This window comes from Centropristis striata, chromosome 19 (assembly GCF_030273125.1).
Source record: "Centropristis striata isolate RG_2023a ecotype Rhode Island chromosome 19, C.striata_1.0, whole genome shotgun sequence".
Lineage (NCBI taxonomy): Eukaryota > Metazoa > Chordata > Actinopteri > Perciformes > Serranidae > Centropristis > Centropristis striata.
In genome coordinates this window covers 22,610,651-22,631,719 of record NC_081535.1, presented here as the reverse complement: position 1 = coordinate 22,631,719, position 21,069 = coordinate 22,610,651, and the positions used below count along the sequence as shown (strand labels likewise).

General features: G+C 37.9%; 1 protein-coding gene across 1 annotated transcript; it reads right to left on the bottom strand.

The window, feature by feature from the left end:
- Positions 1–1,769: 1,769 nt before the first annotated feature.
- On the bottom strand, positions 1,770–20,846 carry LOC131992337 (rhotekin-like). The gene is made up of 13 exons (XM_059357888.1): positions 20,829–20,846; positions 17,558–17,757; positions 17,026–17,072; positions 16,644–16,697; positions 16,260–16,377; positions 15,931–16,170; positions 15,742–15,836; positions 15,547–15,653; positions 15,317–15,445; positions 14,406–14,562; positions 9,856–9,954; positions 6,293–6,380; positions 1,770–2,092 (listed from the first exon to the last, which is right to left on the bottom strand). The coding sequence occupies exons 1-13, from the start codon at positions 20,844–20,846 to the stop codon at positions 2,086–2,088; spliced, it is 1,359 nt and encodes a 452-aa protein (XP_059213871.1). The 3' UTR covers positions 1,770–2,085.
- Between the last annotated feature and the right edge of the window lie 223 nt (positions 20,847–21,069).

Genomic DNA, 21,069 nt, shown 5'->3' with positions numbered 1-21,069 from the left:
TGGATGTATGTAAATTGACAAACATTACGAACGTAATGTACTTGATTTACAACGTTACATACTTAACATATATATATATGTATGTCAGTATGTTACATAATATGTAACAGCCAGTTACATAGAAAACAAACTTGTTTTTATGTACTTTGATGCCTGTTGCCTATACTGCCTTTGTTCTTACCTTTCACATAAAAGCCCTAAACATTTTTACTGCATTTAACTGCTTAACTTGAATCTCAGAGCATTTCCCTGAGCGGCAACTCAGTGAAATAGTTTATGATACTAAAGTTATATTACATTTTTTTCTAATGAAATAGCCGCAAGCACAGAAAGAAGATATATATCTTTAAAATCTATCTCTGCAAGTAGTGTTAGCTAACATTGCTATGCTGACTTACTAGAGCCGATACAGCTGCTGTAGCTAACGTGAGGTGGTGAATTCAATGGCAGGGTAGCCCTCGTGTTATCTATGGTCAAAACAAAAGTGTGTTTAACGTTGTTGTCACGTTATAACATTCACCAAGATACCCAACCTTAATGACAGAATAGGTTGTTTGTCAATACCGTCCATAACGACACATATGAGCGTTTCGCAGCTCACAGTGCAGAGCAGAGTATTCTAAAAATAGCACACACATCATTATACATACACTTACAGTTCACCGCTGTAGAAAAGGCTGCAGTTTTGGTGAATTTAGGCAAATTGGGGCAAAACACGTCCTGGTAAGGTGTATTAAAGCACAGTTTAAAAAGTAAATAAATGTACATAAATGCTGGAAGTGAAGTAGTAACGAGGACTACCTGACCGTAAGTGACATAGTTATCGAAAAATGTGATTCACAAAACGTGAGGCACAGAAGTTCATGTTTACTTGTTTTACTGTTTTCACCCTGCCTTTTACCCCGTTGTCCTGGGTGAAAGTGCAACATTTGTTCTGGCACAAGCTACTTGTCATATAGAAGCACATCATAGTAAAATTGAAATAGTGAATACTGACCCTACTTACTTTAACCAAAACCATGATCTTTTCCTAAACCTTTTATTGCCTATAGACAATATTAACAAGGTGTTTAGAACTGAGAATGGAGTTTTGTTGTATGCAGGACAGGGTTACTATATGGTATAACCCTAATAACTGTAGTGTGTTGCTACTGAACTTAATCTGAACCTACCAGTGTGCTGTTGTTAAGTTTAACCCTAGATATGGAGAATCAGAATATTCAAAAACACATTGACGGTTGAGGTTTTACTGCTTCGAGTGGTTTTAGACCTGCAAGGAGGTATCTGTGCATGTCAGGTAAACCCAAGAATGTAACATATACTTTATCAAGTGGTTAACATCCATCATGTTCGGCAAGAACCCATTGGTGGACTCTCCACAGGGTGCTGTCGACTGAAATCAGGCTGTCCTCCGGGACTGTTTGCCTCATGACTCATCAGAGAGGTGCAAGCAGGATAAACTGCTTTTGCAGTTTTCATATGAAAGTCTGTCCTCAAAAAGAGGGCAACAGTTGAATGAATCATAATTAAAAATGTCATCATGTTTATCTACAATACTGATATGAAAAGAACTTCGTAAGACATTAAAAACTTCTGTTTATGTGCTGTCTAGTGTTTTTTTCAGGATTTCAGGAAAAGGGAGGTTTATTTTATTTATTTATTTTTATGACTTTGTCATACACTCAAATGATTAACATGCATCTTCCAAACATTAGGTAAATTCAGGTAAAATCAACGTACTGGGAACATAATAATTATGAATTAGTTTGTGTACTGGTCTTTCTTTGCATTCACAACATGAACAATATGGCTAAACAATAGTGCATTTTCTGCATTTAAAATAGCCATACAGTCAGTTTCCACTGACTTCTATAGCTGGTTGGGTAAACAGTTAAGATTCAGAGAGAAGAGGTAGAAGAATGAAAAATAGCTGATATTACCAGTGAGTTTGGATATGTCCTCTGCAGATTTTAAAATAGCACCATTTATCATGTCCTTGTCTGTTTCCTTGACCAGGCGTGGTAACCACAAACGAATAAAATAAGAGCAGTTTCTCACTCCTCCAGTGCAACAGTGGCAGGGTCATCAATAACTGTAAAAAAATAAAAAAATAAATAAAAAAAAAGATAGAAAGAAATAAACATGAGATAAACAGTAGTACAAGGTTTAAAAAGGCTGGTCTTCCTTAATAGCATCATATAAACATTTACTTTATCTCCAATCTGTTTTGATAGCTAATTGTGCATGTTAAATTAAGTGTAAGGCAGGTATATTCTCACACACACACACACACACACACACACACACACACACACACACACACACACACCCTTATCCGTAAAACCAGAACTCAACATGTTCCTGACATTTGAAACTATTCACCCACATAACTGTTAAGCCGCAGCTTGAGCTGTAAGGCTGCCAATTTCTCATTTGGGCATAAGTTGGTATGAGGATATGATCGTTTTACTTCCCAGAAGAGTCACAGAAACATTGTTTGTCATCTCCAGACATTTAAAAAATGTATTTCATGTTTTTTTGCTTTTGAATGTTTGCCCCAACTGACTAAACTTGTAGACAACAATGCAGAGCATTGGTGACACAGCTTTTTATGGGACAATATTCTAGCTTCAGCTTTAAGAACTACAAGGGACTTTTATTTTGTGTTGATTTTGGCGACCCCTGTGGACAAAAGCGGTAGTGTTTCCTTGGGTAGCACCAAGATCGGGATCTGGCTAACGCATGGACTTGTGAAAGAAAATTTTAATGATATTTTTCTTTCATAAACACAGCTGTTTGCAGGAGGCATAGCAAGGAGGTTATGTATCAACTTGTCTGTATCTTTCACTATGTTTGTGTATTTTATTGCGAAGGACCTAAGTACGGTCCGGGTGTGTTGATAAAGATGGTTGATAATGGTGATATTTATTTGGCTTACGCAGATACATCCCTGGAAAAAAACAACAGAACCCCATTGTTTTACAGAGAGGAGATGCAAGTGACCGATCCACAACAAGTATAATTCACCAGCGTTAGCGTTCTTTTGCAGACTCTGGTAAACCCAAGGCTAACGTACATGTTTGAAATGATATACAGTTTGAAAGATAACAAGTTAGAGTTTTGGAGTGTCCCTGTGGCACATCTGGTAGATCGCATACCACAGAGGCTTAGTCCTCGCAAGCATGCGGCTCGGGTTTGAATCTGGCACGGAGCCCTTTCCTGCATGTCTTCCCGTCTGTCTCCCCTTTCACTCTGAACTATCAATAAAGCTATAAAATTGGCCAAAAAAATCTTTAAAAAGAAGGCTAGTTTCACACCACTTCATTAATTGGAAACATAACATGCATAACATACTCACATTTATATGAGTTGTTAATGTGCAATTTTGATAGAATGTTAGTAGAAAGCCAGCCAACCCAGGATTCATTTAAATCAGATTAAAATATTAAATAAAATAGACACCATCTCTGAGGAAGAGGGATCTTTCAGGAACTTTTAAATTCTTTCAAATCAGCGATTCACTCCATCTGTCACATTTAGTTTACTTTTTATTGTTATTGTTCTTAAGTCAATCTTTTTGTTCTTCTCTTTTCTGATCCTGCCCCAGTCTCACCCATAACCCCAAAATATAACTTAAATTAAATTTCCTGAAGAAAGGTTCCCCCCTACTTCCTTTTTACTACTTGCTAAAAATTTTACAAGCGAAAATGTAAATAATGGCTCCAGTCTGATTTCGGTGACAGACACTAACAATAACTACAGTATATATAGAAAATAAACAATCTGGTAATGTTTGCAAGGCAATATAATACTGAGGAGGTTTAACAAGCATTTAAAAACTTCTTATGGTGGTTGATAAGGGGGATTCCAGGAGACATTCTTATTTCCTTAACTGGGTTATATTGTCTTCTCTTCCTTATCAGAGTTTTGTTCTCGGACAATGTCTTCATGATAGGAATTCCCTTTTAAAAAATGTTGTTGTTCAAACAACACGTGCACATTTTAGACATATTTGTTCCTCTTGCTTGCTGTTATAGTGTAACTGTGTAGTTCCTGATCAAAAGCATCAAAATAAAAATGAGGCAGTTTAATAAGCATTTAAACATTTCTGGCAGTTGCTTTAAATGGATTTTTTTGGCTGCTTATACCCTCAAAAACACATAAAGAACCTAATAATCAATTAGAAATGTATTTTTTATAAATATTTTTTTCTGACATTCAAAGAAATGAGATGGAAGATGATGTCAGTTAGAGGATCAGCAGTGACTCACTGCATTCTTCACGGGCACAGAAAGCAGCAGCTCGTTGTGTACTGTGTGTAACCTACAGCTAGATATTATATGGTGGTGCATACAATACAGACAGAGGTCTGACTCATTATTTGAAAAAAATACATTCCAGTTTGCTGCAAGCACACACACACACACACACACACACACACACACACACACACACACACACACACACACACACACACACACACACAATTCAGGGTTATACAAAGCTGGCATTGTAAAGGCTTTTGTCATCTTCTGAGCTTCTTACTTCACATATATCAACTATCAAAATCTCCAGTACAACCTGTTCTCCAGGACATCTTTTGACCAATCTCTGGTCTTTCTCTGCACACAAACCATCACACTCCCAAACAATATGTGTTGCATTTGACACCCAGGTGCATTATGTGCCGACTTAAACTTGTAACTGTGTGTTTGCTGATTTTAACAAGTCAAATTGTCTGGAAAGCAGTCAAGGTTTGATGACATAGGCCACATTGTTTACAGCGTCAAAGAGGTATTTATCTTGCTTAGCTGTGATGTCCCGTGACCTCAATAGGAGCATGGAAGAACAGTTGATGACCTTTTTTATTGTTCCTGATTGCTTTTTTTCCCATGGTAGTGAACAAACTGACCAAACAAAAAATAATATGTAATTACAACCTATAAAGTCTGAATCACAGCAAAGCTCTACCATATAAAAAATAAAACCTATCTATGATTGAGGCAATTGATTTGATTTCACTGAGCTGTACTTAATACCGGCACTATTCCCACTTCTGACGTCACAAGCAAACATGAAGGTTGGTTGAGCCAAAATGGCAGAGGCCATAAATATTATTTATTTTGTATTTGGCTTCCAAAGATTATGAAAACAAGATAATGAAGATAAAAGGATTATTGTGCTGCATTCAGTTTCACAACGATGCTCTCGTTTTGTCTTGTTGAAAATCGAGCCACCCTTTCCTTTACTGGAATATGGTGAATCTAATTTATTTTGGCCTCATTTAATTTAAATTTAGTTTATTTTGGTCTAATTTAATTAAAATTTGTATTTTCTGTTTTTTATCTTTTGACTACATGTTTAGTAGTAACTTCAACAAAGTTGATCTTTTTGATCTCTTTTTTTTTAACCAAATTTATTTTTAAATTGAATAAAAACATTTTTTTTATTTACATGGATATATATTTCTATATGAATTAATACATTTATATAGAAACATACTATATTAATTTATCCTTTTTTAAAACATAATTTTAATTATTTTTAATTCAATTTAACGTTCTAGAAAATCCAATCTATTTTTTTTAATCCATACATTTTTAATGAATAAATGTATGATGTTTCCAATGTCAGACATTAATTGTGTTAAATATCTCAATTCTGATCAAATTATCCGTGATTATTATTTTTGCCGTAATCGAGAATCTCTAGTGGGCGAGTTGTGGTCCCAGCATTCTGGGTCAGGATAGTGTTTTCAGCGGTAACCACAGTACAAGCAACACTGCCCTCCCGTGCACTACGGGTCTGGTTAGTGCACGAGTCACCTGCAAAGTGAATGAGTCACCTGCATGTTGGCTGGCCTGGCTACCAAAACAAAGAACAAAGGAAGTGTGTTCTCTGCTCTTGACACCATTACTCCACTATAACTTTACAAAGCCAATAACTGTTTACTGCAATATAATTGTTCTGAATGTCATACACCTTTAAAGTATGTGGACAGGAATTTGGCCTTTCATTCAACACTTTTTGGGTGAAATTTAGACAGGCATTGTCTGTGTGGTGCAACAGCTTCAGCAGCGTGTCGTTATTCAGTTTTGAAATATTTCCAGCTACAATGCAAGCCCTGTTGGACTGTAATAACAAACAAGTCACTATGAGTGTGCCATGGTGAGCATTAGGAGAGGCATTTCTATGTGATACATGCAGGAGAAAGTAAATCATATTGACAAAATTATGGCAACGTAAAAATGTGACTGGTCAAGTGAGTGTCTGCTTTGGCAAGAAAGCCTACCTTTCCTTGTAGTAGGAAGACAGCAAAGCGCGGATCTCAACGGATAAATCCGGAACAACGAGACCCTCTCCAGGACAGGAGGGTGTGACTGACAAAGAGGAAGAAGTTAAAAAAACAACATGTGGGTGGGAAGTCACTTTCATTATCCTTTCAAAGATATCAATCTCCAGATCAAATATTTTATCTCTCCTTGTGAGTGAAAACATTTGTGTGGTTTATAAGGGGGGATTCCAGGAGTCATTTTTATTTCCTTAACTGGGTTATATTGTCTTCTCTTCCTTATCAGTTTTGTTTTTGGACACTCATGTCTCAATGATTGGAATTCTCTTTAAAAAAATGTTGTTGTTCAAACAACACGCACACATTTTAGACATATTTGTTATCCTTGCTTGCTGTTATGTATGTTAGTGTAGTTGTGTAGTTTCCGATCCATAAGACTGAAGGTTTTGTCAGCAGGTGTTGGAGATAATTGCACCTTTTCACATTGACAGGGTTTGGCCCATTGTACTAAGTCATTGTTGGGCCACATTATTTATCTCTTTTTCAGTTGTGCTATTTACTCAAACCTGTTTGTCTGCTTTTATGCTTTTTGTCATTCTAGCTGTCTGCAGATGAAGACAGTGTGTGCTAATGAGGCATTACATGTCTCATTATACTGTCTACATGTACATGACATTCTGATCCATGACAATCTGAAAACCTTCCTTTCAACATGATATGAAAATTAAATGGCAGACTTATGAAACTTGTTCAACTTTTGCAGTTACAGTCAAGAATATGTCTGCATAAAAACAGTCATACTTATCCTTTTTATATTACCAATGGATGTGATAAACCTTGCTTGTAGTGATGAATCCACAGAGAACTATTGGCCGATTTTACACCATTGTTTTTGTTTTGTTTTTCAGCTTGCAATTTCAGGATTTCATCAGTATAGTTTTGTGTGTCTGTGTGTTGAGTGAAAAAACCCACAGTACACTACCTGCCCAGCATCAAACAGCAGATATACTAATTTATCAACTACATGGTGAACAAAGAGGAGCATTTAGCTGCTAAAAAACTGATATTTCCCTTGAGAGTTAAAGGCACAATGAGTAGGATTTTCTGAAGAAAAAACAACAACGTCTAGAGTCATACTGACATAATCCCCCTAAATCATCACTTATGACCCACTTTTAGTGTGTGGTAGTGTCTGTATCTTTCTTTTCATTTTTCTGTGTTCAGGACATTTTTGTGTGTCAGTCTCTGGACATTGGGTGTCTTATAGGCCCCAGCCAAAGCGCACAGTGTGAAAATGGTGGACGCAGTGCTGGTAAAAAATGCATATACACTGTGTGCACAATAAGGCAAGTGAGTATTTTGACCATATCATCATTTTTATGCATATTTTCCAACTCCAACCTGTATAAACTTGACTGCTTATTTGATTTGAGCATATCAGTTCAACACTCTATATCAAGGTGTGCATAATTATTAGGCAGCTTCCTTTCGTTAGGCAAACTGGGCCGAAACAGAGATTTGACTGAATTGGAAAAGTTAACAATTGTAAAAAAAATCTTTGAGAGGGATGCAGCACCCTTGAAATTGCAAAGATATTGGGGTGTGATTACAGAACTATAAAACGATTTGTTGCAAAAAGTCAACAGGGTCGAAAGAAGCATGTAGAGAAAAAAAGATGCAAATTAACTACCAAAGATTTACAAAAAATCAAGCATGAAGCTACTACAAACCCATTGTCCTTCAGTGGTGGCATATTTCAGAACTGTAACCTACGTGGAGTACCCAGAAGTACATGGTGTTCAGTGCTCAGAGACATGGCTAAGGTAAGGAAGGCTGAAATCTGACCACCATTGAACAAGACACATACGTTGAAACGTCAGGACTGGGCCAAGAAATATCTGAAGACAGATTTTTCAAAGGTTTTATGGACTGATGAAATGAGATTGACTCTTGATGGACCTGATGGATGGGCCCGTGGCTGGATCACTAATAGGCACAAAGCTCCACTTCAATTCAGATGCCAGCAAGGTGGAGGTGGGGTTCTGGTATGGGCTGGTATCATTAAAGATGAGCTAGTTGGACCTTTTCGGGTTGAAGATGGACTTAAATCAACACCCAGAACTACTGCCAGTTTTTAGGGGACACTTTCTTCAAACAGTGGTGCAGAAAAAAACCTGCATCTTTCAAGAGGACCATGAATTTCATGCAGGACAATGATCCATCACATGCATCAAAGTACTCCAATGCATAGCTTGCCTAAAAGATGACATGAGAATGACATGGCCCCCTTCCTCACCTGATTTAAACCCTACTAAGAACGTGTGGGCTCTTCTTAAACGGGAGATTTACCATGAAGGGAGACAGTACATCTCTCTGAACAGTGTCTGGGAGGCTGTGGTTGCTGCTGCACAAAAAGTTGATAGTCAACAGATAAAGAAATTCACAGACTCCATGGATGCAAGCCTTGTGACAGTTATTGAAAAGAAGGGTGGCTATATTTGTCACTGATTTTTTTGGGGGGAAATGTTTATTTGTAAATTTAGAGTTGTTTGTTCATTATTTCCACTTTTACAGATGAAAATACACACGTGAGATTGGAAAATATTCATTTTTTTCAATTTAGTTGCCCAATAATTCTGCACACTAATATTTGCCTAATAATTCTGCACACTGAGATATTCTCTCAAGAAAGACAGAACCTCACTTTTTCTTTCTTAAATATTCAACTTTGAGCTTCATTAACATTGTGGGTTGAGCAAGAGCACTGTGGTTGTTAAACAAAAAAAATAACCCTCAGAAATACAACTTGCCGAGTAATTGTGCATGCAGTGTATAGTGAGGTGAAACACGAAGCATACAAAGTTTCTGGTGTCATTCAGCCATGGTGGAGGGGCCAACTTTGAATGCCGTGCAACAGACAAATCCAACTCATTGTGCTTTAAATTCTGAGCTAAACACCGTAAAAGTAATAGGAATATCTGAGTTTTATTGGTCAGATGTACACAAACACTCCAACTGAAATGCTCATGTAGTGCTGTATGTGTGTAAAATGGCAACTGATGACGAACAAGTTCACCATATTTACTCAAAAGGTGATTATATAACAGGCTTCCAATTTGTTTTGCTGCTCCGAAGTAGCCACCCAAAAAAACAGTTACTGCAGCTTTAATTCATCAGTAGTTCAGTTTTATTTGAAAAAGTATTTGACTACTACTGCTACTTTGACTACTTGTTTGATTTCACAACTTCAGTAAGATTCAAGAGTCTGCTAATAGATTTGTACAAACAAATCAAGTAACTGCACTAAACATATTGAAGGTCTGATGCTGACGAATACTGTGTAATAAAATCAGACTAAGAATAGAATAAGCAGCTACTTAGTTAATACCCTATATGTTTTAAGTATAAATAAATTGTATGTGGTTACCAAAACTCTGTTATACTGAGAAATACAGAGAGCTTTCCCTGGCAGCCATGGACTCACATACACTAAAGGCTCCTATTGAATGACATCTAGAGTATGACTGTATAATGCAGGTGTCACTCTGCCTGTGGTACACTACCTATTTCATGGTAAAGCGATCCCTGCTTCACTGGAACGGTCTTCCTGGAGCTCGGCATCTCAATCTTCATGAGGTGATCGCAGCACTGCTTCCACTGGCCTGAACAGAGACAGGAGCAGCTTCTGTGGGTTAATTTACCATTACAGCTATGTCCCGCTGCAATTAAGCTGTCAAATCATATAACATAATATTTGAAAAGCTGGCAGTCAAACATACCACATACCAGGCAGCTTAAGACATTACTATGATATAGTTTCATGTGTCCTCGGTATTCTGTTACCTCGAACATGACTGAGCTTTGAACAATTAACCTTTACTTCCAAATAAAAGCCTTAATGAGTGTGACAAGCAGACAGCCGTTAATATCAACACGTCACCTTAAGATTGACAAAGCAAAGCTCCTATTCACCTTAGAAAGAATTCAAATTAACTGAAATTAAGGGGCACTGTAATGTGGAATGTCTTAGCTGTCAAACTGTCAAACTAACGTCAATTATCACTTTGTAAAAGCCTGACAAAGGGAGCTGTTCCAAAAGATCTTGCATTAAGAACATAAAGACATTTTTCTTTACAGAGCAGTTATATATGTGTGAAGACAGGTAAATGCCACACAAAAGATTGCTGACAAACACCTTTGTTTACACCAAGGAGTGGCACACATGCCTTATTCACAAGATATTGCTGTGGGACCACCTGTAAAGGTTCCTTCTGCACTATTAAAAGAAGAATTATGATTTATCAGGGATAAAAGGTTCATGAGCCATCTGATACTTTTCAATGGCTCTTATAAATGAAAGGAACTGAGTCGTACTTGGTGATAACAGTCTGAATGAACCAGTTTTATTCACACAAGTGCCAAAGTTCCAACGATCCCAATTGGCAACCCAGTTACATTTAAAGATTGTACAAACCACTTTTGTGTTTTTGAACCACAAGTATGTAAAAATGCAATGCAAAACATTCTCATTGTGACATGAGACTGCAGCTTCTTTAAACACATTGCAAACATGTGACGACCGCACCACATAATAAGAGCAGAAGCTGTTTCAAACCCTTTGACATAACTTCCAACAACCGGAAGCAAACACCGGTCTCACGGTTTGATGTCCTGTAGTGGCGTGTCGTTCATTAACAGTTTGTTCACTTTGAACTAATCATTAATATGACTGGGGAGTAATGAGTAGCCTCAGTGAGTGATTCGTTCATTTTCACGCAGTTCATTCCCTCTCTACATGGCAGCTGCAACTCAGTCAGGACAGGAAACAGAAATAAATAGTTTAGACTATAAAACTGTGAGTCCTCAAGTCTCATGTTCATTTATCATATGACAGCTATAGAGGCTGAGCCACAGGGCTGTGGGCTGAGCAATAAGCACAGTTGTTTGTTCACGACCCATGATTAATACTGATCAGTCTTTCGTTCTTTTGTCACGTGACAGCTACCTCATCACTGTAGGACCTTAATGATTCGTTCATGATGCATAACAATGCTGCACCGATCAGTATCCCAGTGGTCCCCGTACTGTACAATCCTTGGTTTTCACATGGTTTGAATTGGTTGTGACATTTGTGTATTATTTTTTGTTTGTCAACTCAAGCAAACCATGTTTCCTTCAGTGTTAGAGAACTGCACTCTTTTTTTTTACATCGTCCTCAAGAGGGCAACAGGGTTAAAACTAGTTAAAAGGAACACAATGAACAAAATTACTTAAAAAAAGATTTATTTAATTCACCGTCAGAGAGTCAATAGGACCTTTCATAGTGCGGCCCCACAAATGTCCCGCTTTATTGCCCCAAAGATCTGTGCTGGCTTTTCGCCTTAGGGTGTTCATAGTGATGCTGCGAAGGCGTGATATTTGTGGAGCAAGGTGGGAGGAGACAATAGTGACGTGCAACAAAGCAGCAGCAGTGCTACACAGTATCACAGTGCTAATAAGCTGCACATTTAGCTCTGTAGCAGTACAGTATCTGTGTGCTACAGCAGTATGTGTTCAGTTAGTGACCTCAGCTTGTTTACAACAAACACCGGACAACGCCGGTTTGTTTACAATAAGCTGCGGACACTGTGCACAGTCAGTGATGGCGGCCGCAGTTGTTTTGCATGTTGCTAAGCTGAACGGTGATTCGATGACTGTTGGACCAGGTGGGAAGCGTTTCATAGTGGTCCCACTTCCCACAGTCATCATTTGATCCCGGCATCTCGCTTCTGGCGTGTTCATAGTGCAGGCAAGCCGTTACAGAGGCGTAAATGTCCCGGCATGAAGCGGCACTATGACAGGGGCTAGTGATCCGAGTCAGTAAAAAGACTCAAACTTCCCATCATTGATGTCCTGGGTTGTTGCCATACAGTTTCCCTTCGCCTACCCAAGAGGAGGACGCATGTGGCTTTTTACATCACATTTAACGTCACCGGATAAAATGAAAAAAAATTCAGATCAATGTATGTGTGGTTTGCAGAATTGTAAACTTTTTGCTGCAACTGTCAGTATTAATGCGAATTAGCCATCGAGGGATTTTATCAGTTACATCTAGAACAGCATGATGCTAGGAGTTACTAGTCAAAATGTAAAGAAAACATTACAACATCACTGCTGTCTTGTTTTTTGTTCTAGGCAGTAATTTGCCACCCCCCTATCCTTTGGCTGCTTTCTCATGTACTATATAGAAATGCATGTTGCATGTCTATGTCATATATCTGGCACCAGATGTAATAGATGCTGTGTATACATACGTCAGCATTTTTTTCATGCACACAAGTATGTCATGCATGCAGATAAATGCATGTGAGAACTATGTAACTTCACATGTGCCAATAGGGAGAGAGAAAGGATAGATCGATAGATAGATCGATGTTTTGTCCATGGTCACAAGATGAGGAAGTAAAGTAAATTTTACACAATCTCAGTAAGACATCAGACAAATGTTGTTGACAAATGTCTTCGTGACACATTGATTAAATGACATGCATGTCTCACCGATGCCATGAAAATGTCATGAAAGAATGCTGTCTTGCAGGTATCCGCAAGTATCAGCAGGTGTATTTTGTGTCTTAAGTATGCAAACTAAACCTGATAAACATCCCCTCTAACCATTTCCAGGTTTACAGAGGCTTGTCTGAGTTTGAGACAAGTAATTACCTGCTGCTTGAGATGCTCTTTTAAATTAAGATTACAACAATGCTCAGCTTGATGTGCAGATCGTATAAGGAAACATGGGCAGAGTGTGTCTTTCATGTAACAGAATGACTTGCAGTTGTAGGTTCCTGCCAGTGTACATGGAAAAAAAATGTCTGAACTGGCAACGGCAGTCTTGATCACATTAGATAAGCGTGTGCTGCCTCGTGCTTGTGCATCACAGTGGATTGAGGAACATTTTTGGAAAAGTTACAAGATTTTCTGACTCAGAGAGCTGATGTCAGGTCTCATATTTTTGATTTATCATCATCATTAAGACAAGATGGAATGATCCTGATAGTCCCAACTGTAGGAACAACACAGAATTGTATCATCTTGAACATGTCAGGTCAGGTGTCAGGTCATGTCAGGTTACGAGATTAAAGTGGCAAATCTACGAGAAAAAAAGTAGCTTTTTTCCCCACTTTTTTTCTCATAAATCTGCAACTTTTTTCACGCAGATTTGCCACTTTAAATCTCTTAAATCTGCAACTTTTTTTCTTGTAGATTTGCCTCTTTAATCTAGTAAATTTGCACCCCCCCCGTTATTTTAGCACAAAGGTACCAAAGGTAACAGAAGAATTTCTAAAAATTCTCATTTGTTCAATCCATGCAAAAATGTTGAATTGTAATGTCTCTGCTTATAGCCTGGCAAACAATAATAATAATAATAATAATAATAATAATAATAATACATTGCATTTATATAGCACTTTTCTAAGCACTCAAAGACACTTAACAGGCAATAAATAAAAATAAATAAACAAGACAAAAGGTCTCCAGGAAGTCAGCTCTCAAAAAAGAAACATTCCCACACATAACCACCATCAGTTATGTTTCCACTTTTGTTTTAACAAGATAAAACTTTATCTTGAGGGAAATTACAATAAAGTTTTAGCATGGATTAAGCAAACAATAGAGGTCATGTTTTCCGCCCTTTTTAATTTTCTTCTGTCTTTGAGATGTTTCTGTGAAATCCGGTGAAGAATCAGGTCATGAACCGAGAACAGAACAAGCAATTTTGGATGCAGATGTGTATCAAGGCGACCTCATGAACTACTGCACTTAATCTTGGGTGTGTGTTGTGATGCAGATCTAGAACAACATCAAATTAAAATGTCCCTTTCAATAACAATAATAGTAACACATTTAGAGGAGTGTTACCTTGGCAGAAGTATGAACTCTGAATGGAGCTCCAGTAATAAAAGGTTTTGGTTGTGTTGTTTTCACACGCTGGCTTTGTCAGTGCAATTAATGGTTTGCCAAACAGCCGTCTTATTAAAAGTTGAATCAAAGCATCTTAGCCCATGGCCCTAAATCCACATTTTGATAGAGGCAGGACTGTAAAGTTGTATCATTGTGTTTATCCAGGCCTTACTCATGTTATAGACGTGACGCCAGAGGGCCTCAGTCCAGCGCTGCTTGTCGTCAGGTGTGTGCGTGGTCAGCGTGAAGGTAACATCCTCTCCTTGGTGCTGCATGCTGATGTATATACTCTGGACAGGATCTCTCTCTGACACACAGACCAGGGTATCCTGACAGAAAGAAACACACATACTCAATCATTTTAACATGAATTTATTCAGATAATCTGGGTGGAATTTTAATGGCAAAGTATCAAAGGTGTGTTATTGATGCTAGGATTTACCGACTGAGGTATTGATGACATTCCTACTGCCAAAATAATCCAAAACTGGTTTAACTGCTGTTGACAGAAGCGTGTATGAAATTTGCTGCAACAAAAACCTCTTTTTAGATTTATATAAACTGTCTATATGTTTGAATATGGCTTTACGCTACGGATCAGCCCCAAAAGTGTTTGTCTAGACAGGATGATTTATAGCATGACACTGACAACAGTGTCAGGCAGACCACACCTTAAAACGTCTCAGCGCAACGAAAAGATAGGGACTTAGAAAATCCTCCTCATTCTGCCTTTAAGTTCAGCCACTGGATTTGCACTACTGTTTTCTTGTATGTCACAAGGTTTAAGTCTAATAGAGTGCCTCCATATCTGTAGTATGATGATAGCATGGCGGTACTATCTGTTTTGGGATTAACTGACATTTTTTAAATGATAGAATATATAACATGCTCTGGTAGTGTGACAGAAACTAATCAGGTTAAAAGTGAACAAAATTTTCCAATCTTCAAATGCTCAGCAGTGGGTTTCCTCTCCCAGGGATTTTCTCATTATTTCACCAGTGCACTCTGTCATCCTCGGCATATTATTGTAATCAACATGTACAAAACCGTAAATGAATCCATCTATTTATTCATAGAACCAACCTTTTTAATGGGGATTACAAGTAATGGCCTGTCCTCAGCCTCCAGGTCTTCTTGACTCAGATAGCAGAGAAGACTTTGCCCTCTCAGAATGCCGTGGACATTTTCCCAGCAATTAAGGTCTTCTCCGAGCTGAATGAGAGCAGGGAGTAATTTGATACAGCAAATAAGAATGTGATACACTATTAAAAGAATGACAAGGCAGGGTAATATATGAAAATCAGTTAAGTCACCTTAACCTTGAATTCGCCACTTATGATTGGCTGAGCCATGCACAGAGGCTGAGCGACTAGGCGGCAGCACATATTTCCATACAGAGGCAACCAGAATGGATTATCCTCTGGAAAAAAACAAAAAGATTAGAAGAGAAGAGAGGACAAAATGAGGAGAGGAAATGAGAACAAGTGAGGAGAGGATTTGCAACTCACCTGTTGCTGCCATTAACAAATCATGCGTCTTGAAACCTTCTCGGACGTGTTCGATTCTCAGTGTTGTGTGAGCAAGCAGGTTGTACTTTGGTCCCCTTTAGACAGAAAGCATTGGGGGGAAAATCAAGGTGACACTCAGTTATGAAACATTTCCCTTGTGTGTGTTTTAGGGAGAATTATAGTCCTCACAGTGCAGACAGGACAGGGGATAAAGGCGGCGAAACACTTCCAGCTCCTACATTTGCTCCACTTGATCCACAAACAGCTGCAGACTCAAACGCAGCACGGATCTTTTTCCCGGAGGAGCATCCCACTGAGCCCCCCAGACGGCTGGCTCTCCTGGGTCCTAGAGCCCCCGGGGAGAAATCCTCCACCACACAACTGCTGTAGAGCTCAACACGAAGCTGAAACTCTGGACCCACCTCATTGCTGCTCGTACACATTGACACAAGGACAAATTAAACATCTTCTAAGTGGGACTGCACAAAAACTGAACCTTTAAAAAACTAGTGACTTACAATATGACAGTGTCTTCAAAACAGATGTCAGTCAAAGTCCTGTCTACCATCACCAGATCGGTGTCATGGATCTCTGTGCCACACTGAAGCAGGCAGAAAACAGCACAGCGATGCAGCTCTGCAGATGAAAGAATAGAGTAAACACTGCAATTGAATCTAAAAGTCTACATACATATTTATTCCCTGTAATGATATTCACTCAGCCAAGTCAGATATCAGAGAGCGTGGGCTTTTCAGTGCACTTTTATAAACTTTTGCTGAACTGATATTTAGCAAAAGGACTAGACATTACAGTGAGGTCAACAGTGTTTCAGCTCAATCAGATTTCATCCACTTATTCACATCAGTGCCGTCAGTTCTGTCGATCATAACACCTTGACTTACCTCCTTTGTGTTTGAAGTACTCGGAGTCTTTCCACATGAGTGGGATCCGCAGGTCTACAGAGGCAGAAAAAGGTAGAAAAGTAAAAGGTCAGGTCGAAGTACAGCACTGTGTAAATGTATATGGCAAGTGTGGAAAAAATGCCTAGAAGAATTGATGCTGGTTTGAAGGCAAAGGGTCGTCACATCAAATATTGATTTGATTTAGATTTTTCTTCTTTTCACTCCCTTTACATTTTGTTGATCGATAAAAATAAACTATTAGCATTTCTATTTTTGAAAGCATTCCTTTTTTACAGCATTTTTCACACCTGCCTAAAAACTTTTTGCACAGTACTGTATTTTTCATCAATTTGTTGCAATGAGATCTTTTGTTAACACTCACCTGAAAGGGATACTTTTCCTGAACACGGCACAATATCTTCAGATGGCCTGCAGCAAAATGAGAAAGATCACTGATCCAGCACAGAGCTATCCATACATGCATGATGTACAGGAACAACTATGCAATGCAGTAGAACAGCGCAAATAACAGCCTCAAGAAAAATAAGTTAAGTCGACACATCTCAGTAGCACAATATCAACAAAATTGAACATTTCACAAGGATATTTGTATTTCATTGTTAGATTTTATTTATTGTGCAATCATGTACTCTATATAATAATACATAAAGAGCCTATTCATTTAAATCTGATATGCATGTGTGTAATGTTATAACCCATAAGGTACATTCAGGTACTTCACGGATTGAAAAAGTGAACTTGTCTGACCTCTAGTGGCAGGTAGGAGGCATGGTAAAGTCTTACTTCACTTCTGCTCTACAATACAACATTGTTTTCCTCCCTCTGCATGGATAATAGATCTATTATCTGTCTGTTTACTCATACATACAATATATCCTTGCACTGCATCTGACCTGCGTCCCACTCTCTGCAGGATTTCATCTTTCCTCATCTTCTGTAGCTGGCTGAGCAGGGCCAGGATGCGGGCATTGCAGCTTAGCAGGCTCTTGGAGGCCTCCAGGGCCTGCTCTCTCCTGGAACAAGCTGCCAGTAGTTTACTGGCCCCCTCCCGCATCCGCACCTCCCTCTCAATCTGTCTCAGCACCTCTTCGTCCTGCGCAGGATTAGTGGGGAAAAAGGATATTCTTTTAATCAAAACTATCAATATTTATATTGTTTGCACTAAAAAGAAAGTAAGATAAACAGCTTAGAGTGCTGGGAGGCTGGAACGGAGAATTATCCTCATGATTACACTGCAGTTTTAGCCGCTGTGTTCCTGACTGAAATCTCCCGACAGCTACTGGATGGACTGCCATGAAGCTTTGTAGAGACATGAACCCCAGAGGATGAAGCCTAATGACTTTGTATTTTTTTTACCGTGTGCCAGGTTTACATTTTTTGGCCCAGACTAAAATATCTCGACAACTGTTGGATGGATTGCCATGAAATCTGCTGCAGATGTTCATGCTTCCCCCAGTGGAGGAATCCTAATTACTTTACTAATGCACTGACTTTTTATTAAGCACAACCAACAGGTCCTAATTTTCTTTTATCCTGTGAAATAGCTTAACATCTATCGGACAAATTGGCTTTAAATGCAGACAGATTCATAGTTGAACAGGGGTTCAACTATGAATCTGTCTGCATTTAAAGCCAATTTGTGACATGTCTTCTAACTTCATTTTGTTTTTAAGTGAAATGTCTTGACAACTATTGGATGGATTGCCATGGAATTTGGAGCAAACGTTATTGATCACCCTGTGCTGAATTTGAATCACTTTGTTGATAATCTGATCTATATATATGCATTAACCTGGTTAGAATTTAACCTTGTGTAGTATTTTGCTTTTGGACTAAACATTTGACATTGATGAAGATCAGGTTGTAGCTTGCAGTCTACCTGTTGGGATAAAAAAAACAATATTCTTCTGATGACTAATTAGCACAGGAACAACCAATCTGCGAATATCTTTCCAACTTTACCCAACACAAAAAGCTGACTTTGTTCTCACCATTTCTACTTTTTTTCTCGAACTGCATAATGAAAAAAGAAAATTCTTCCTCTCATAATTATATTCTCCTACCTGGCCCCAATCCTCTTCACATCAGCCTTAGTATTTAATACACTTAATGTTATTACATAGACACAAAATGAGATGGTGAACATACCTGCTGGACATCAGCTCATTAGCATTGTCACTGTGAGCATGTTAGCTTGATGACTTCACCATTTAGCCCAAAGACACAAGGTGCCTGCAGGTTGTTGACTCATTGCTTTGTTATTTAATGTGTCATATTGTGATTACTAATTCCAATTTCTAGCTGTTGTTTAGAATACAAAGAAATAAACATGACTTCCTCATTCTATCAGGTGGCAGTCCCAATTATGAGCCATGTTACTCTCTAACACCCTGCTGATCCTCTTGGCAGCAGGCTTCAAACACACTGACACAGACCTGTTACATAACAGCCCGGACCCCATGGGGTGACGGCATCAAATTAGTGCATCAGATTAATCCCTGGAAGTCCTCCAGCTGTCAGAGCCCAAAGATTAAACCCATTGCAGGTGAGCAACAAGGTACACATTGTTGGAATTAACTTCCCCACAATAGACAATGTTACCTTTGTCTTTATCTGTAACAATAGATGGTATTCTTTGCAAAAGGCAAAAGAACAATTTAATTAAGAATTAAATAACACTATGTGCAGCAATGGAAAAATTCTTCCAAAGTCCACATGCAGTAATGGAATTCAGTGATTGGAATTCTTTAATGATAATCCACTTAGTAGCATGTTTCCTAATGGATTCCTCGAAAGTGTTGGTTTATTATTTTATTATGGAGTCTCCATTATATGTGTTGATGATTGATGATTATGAGTGTTTTTTGGCTTTTTACACTATGAGTGAACTGTAACAGGGCTGAAGAAATAGCCATTTACATGTGATTTTACTAGATTTATTATTAAATTTAACTTCAATACATTCTGGCCCTGTGAATGGTGAGTTTATAAACGTCAGGTGTACTGTAAAATAAAAAACTGTAAAGAGTCAGGCAGCAAAAGTTGCCAAACACTCTCCATCGAATAACTGTAAACAACGGTTATTTTACAGATCATTTCTATAGAAATATGGATAAAATATGTAAATATCTTTAATAACTAAGTTTTTTTGTTGCTTTTTTAACTTTGACAGAGTAAAGCTTAAAGTATTTGGCAACTTTTGCTTTTTTACTGTTTTTTTTTAACATTTCTTTTTACTTTCAATTTAAAGTTGTATTGCACTGATTTTACATTCAGCAATGTGTGTATACCTTGTAATTTTACAAGGAATTCAATGTAATTTAACATTCAATACCATTCAACAATTGAATAACAATGTAAAAAAAAAAAAATCCCATTATATTCATTTACGGATTTCTACTTCCATTATAAATGTAATATTATAAAGGTTTATATTTGTAATTTACCTTTTTTTTATTTTATTACATATACATTTTTAATAGAATTTGCAAAACCTGTAAAACAATAACGTACATTTCTGGTAAATAACTTTTTTTATAATGTGGTTCTTCTATGGAATTACATACAATGTTTCCTTCATTGATATAATAGACACATCCTCAACAATGTACCATATGTCAGATTTTGAGACTACGATAAATATTGATACATAGTGTTCCCTGTGAGGTATAGCTTGCATTACCACATGTCAGATGAAACACTTAAAGCTTTACGAATCAGAAGGTTGTTGCATAAAAGATTCATGTTTTCTGAGCCTAAGTCGTGTTCTTAAGTTCTGATCCCAAATAATTACACAACCTGAAGTTCACTCTAGTGACTAAGCAAAAAAACCTTGAATATGTGCCACATTATAATAACTTTCAAATAGTATAAAAGGAACACTGAAAACTGAAGACAGCTTGACTGGATTTGTTTTTCACATAAACACAATAAATGAATTCAAGTTTATCTATTAGTGAACCACAAAAACAAATCACAAGATTTTGCGATCTACAGATAACATATAAAATGACAGCTACCTGAAAAAAGATTGTATCTAGTACCAACACTAAATAAAAGCAAAACATAATCACACACACATTCCTGTACTGAACCAAGATATTAATACCAGTAATGAATAATTCAGAAATACATAAAGTAGAAAAATCCTCCTCTTTCACTGACCTGGCTGTTATCGCTCATGTTCCCTCTCTGCAGGGCCTCAGAGGTCGGCTCCAGGCAGCAGGCAGTACAGTGAGTGGACCGAGTGACTAATCTCACAGCTGACTGACTGAGGGTTGGAGTGGACCTGTGGACAGAGCAGTTAGTTACTCAACAGAGAGATCAAAACAGTCTTAAGCCTCACTACAAGAGGTTGCAGCATGAGGGATTAAAGGACTCTCAAACCTTATAGTCACATGCGACA

Coding starts and splice junctions, on each gene's coding strand:
- LOC131992337 (XM_059357888.1), bottom strand. Junction 15,654..15,741: donor TTTGTTAATGGCAGCAACAG/GTGAGTTGCAAA, acceptor GTTTTTTTCCAG/AGGATAATCCATTCTGGTTG. Junction 14,563..15,316: donor TTGTAATCCCCATTAAAAAG/GTTGGTTCTATG, acceptor TCTTTCTGTCAG/GATACCCTGGTCTGTGTGTC.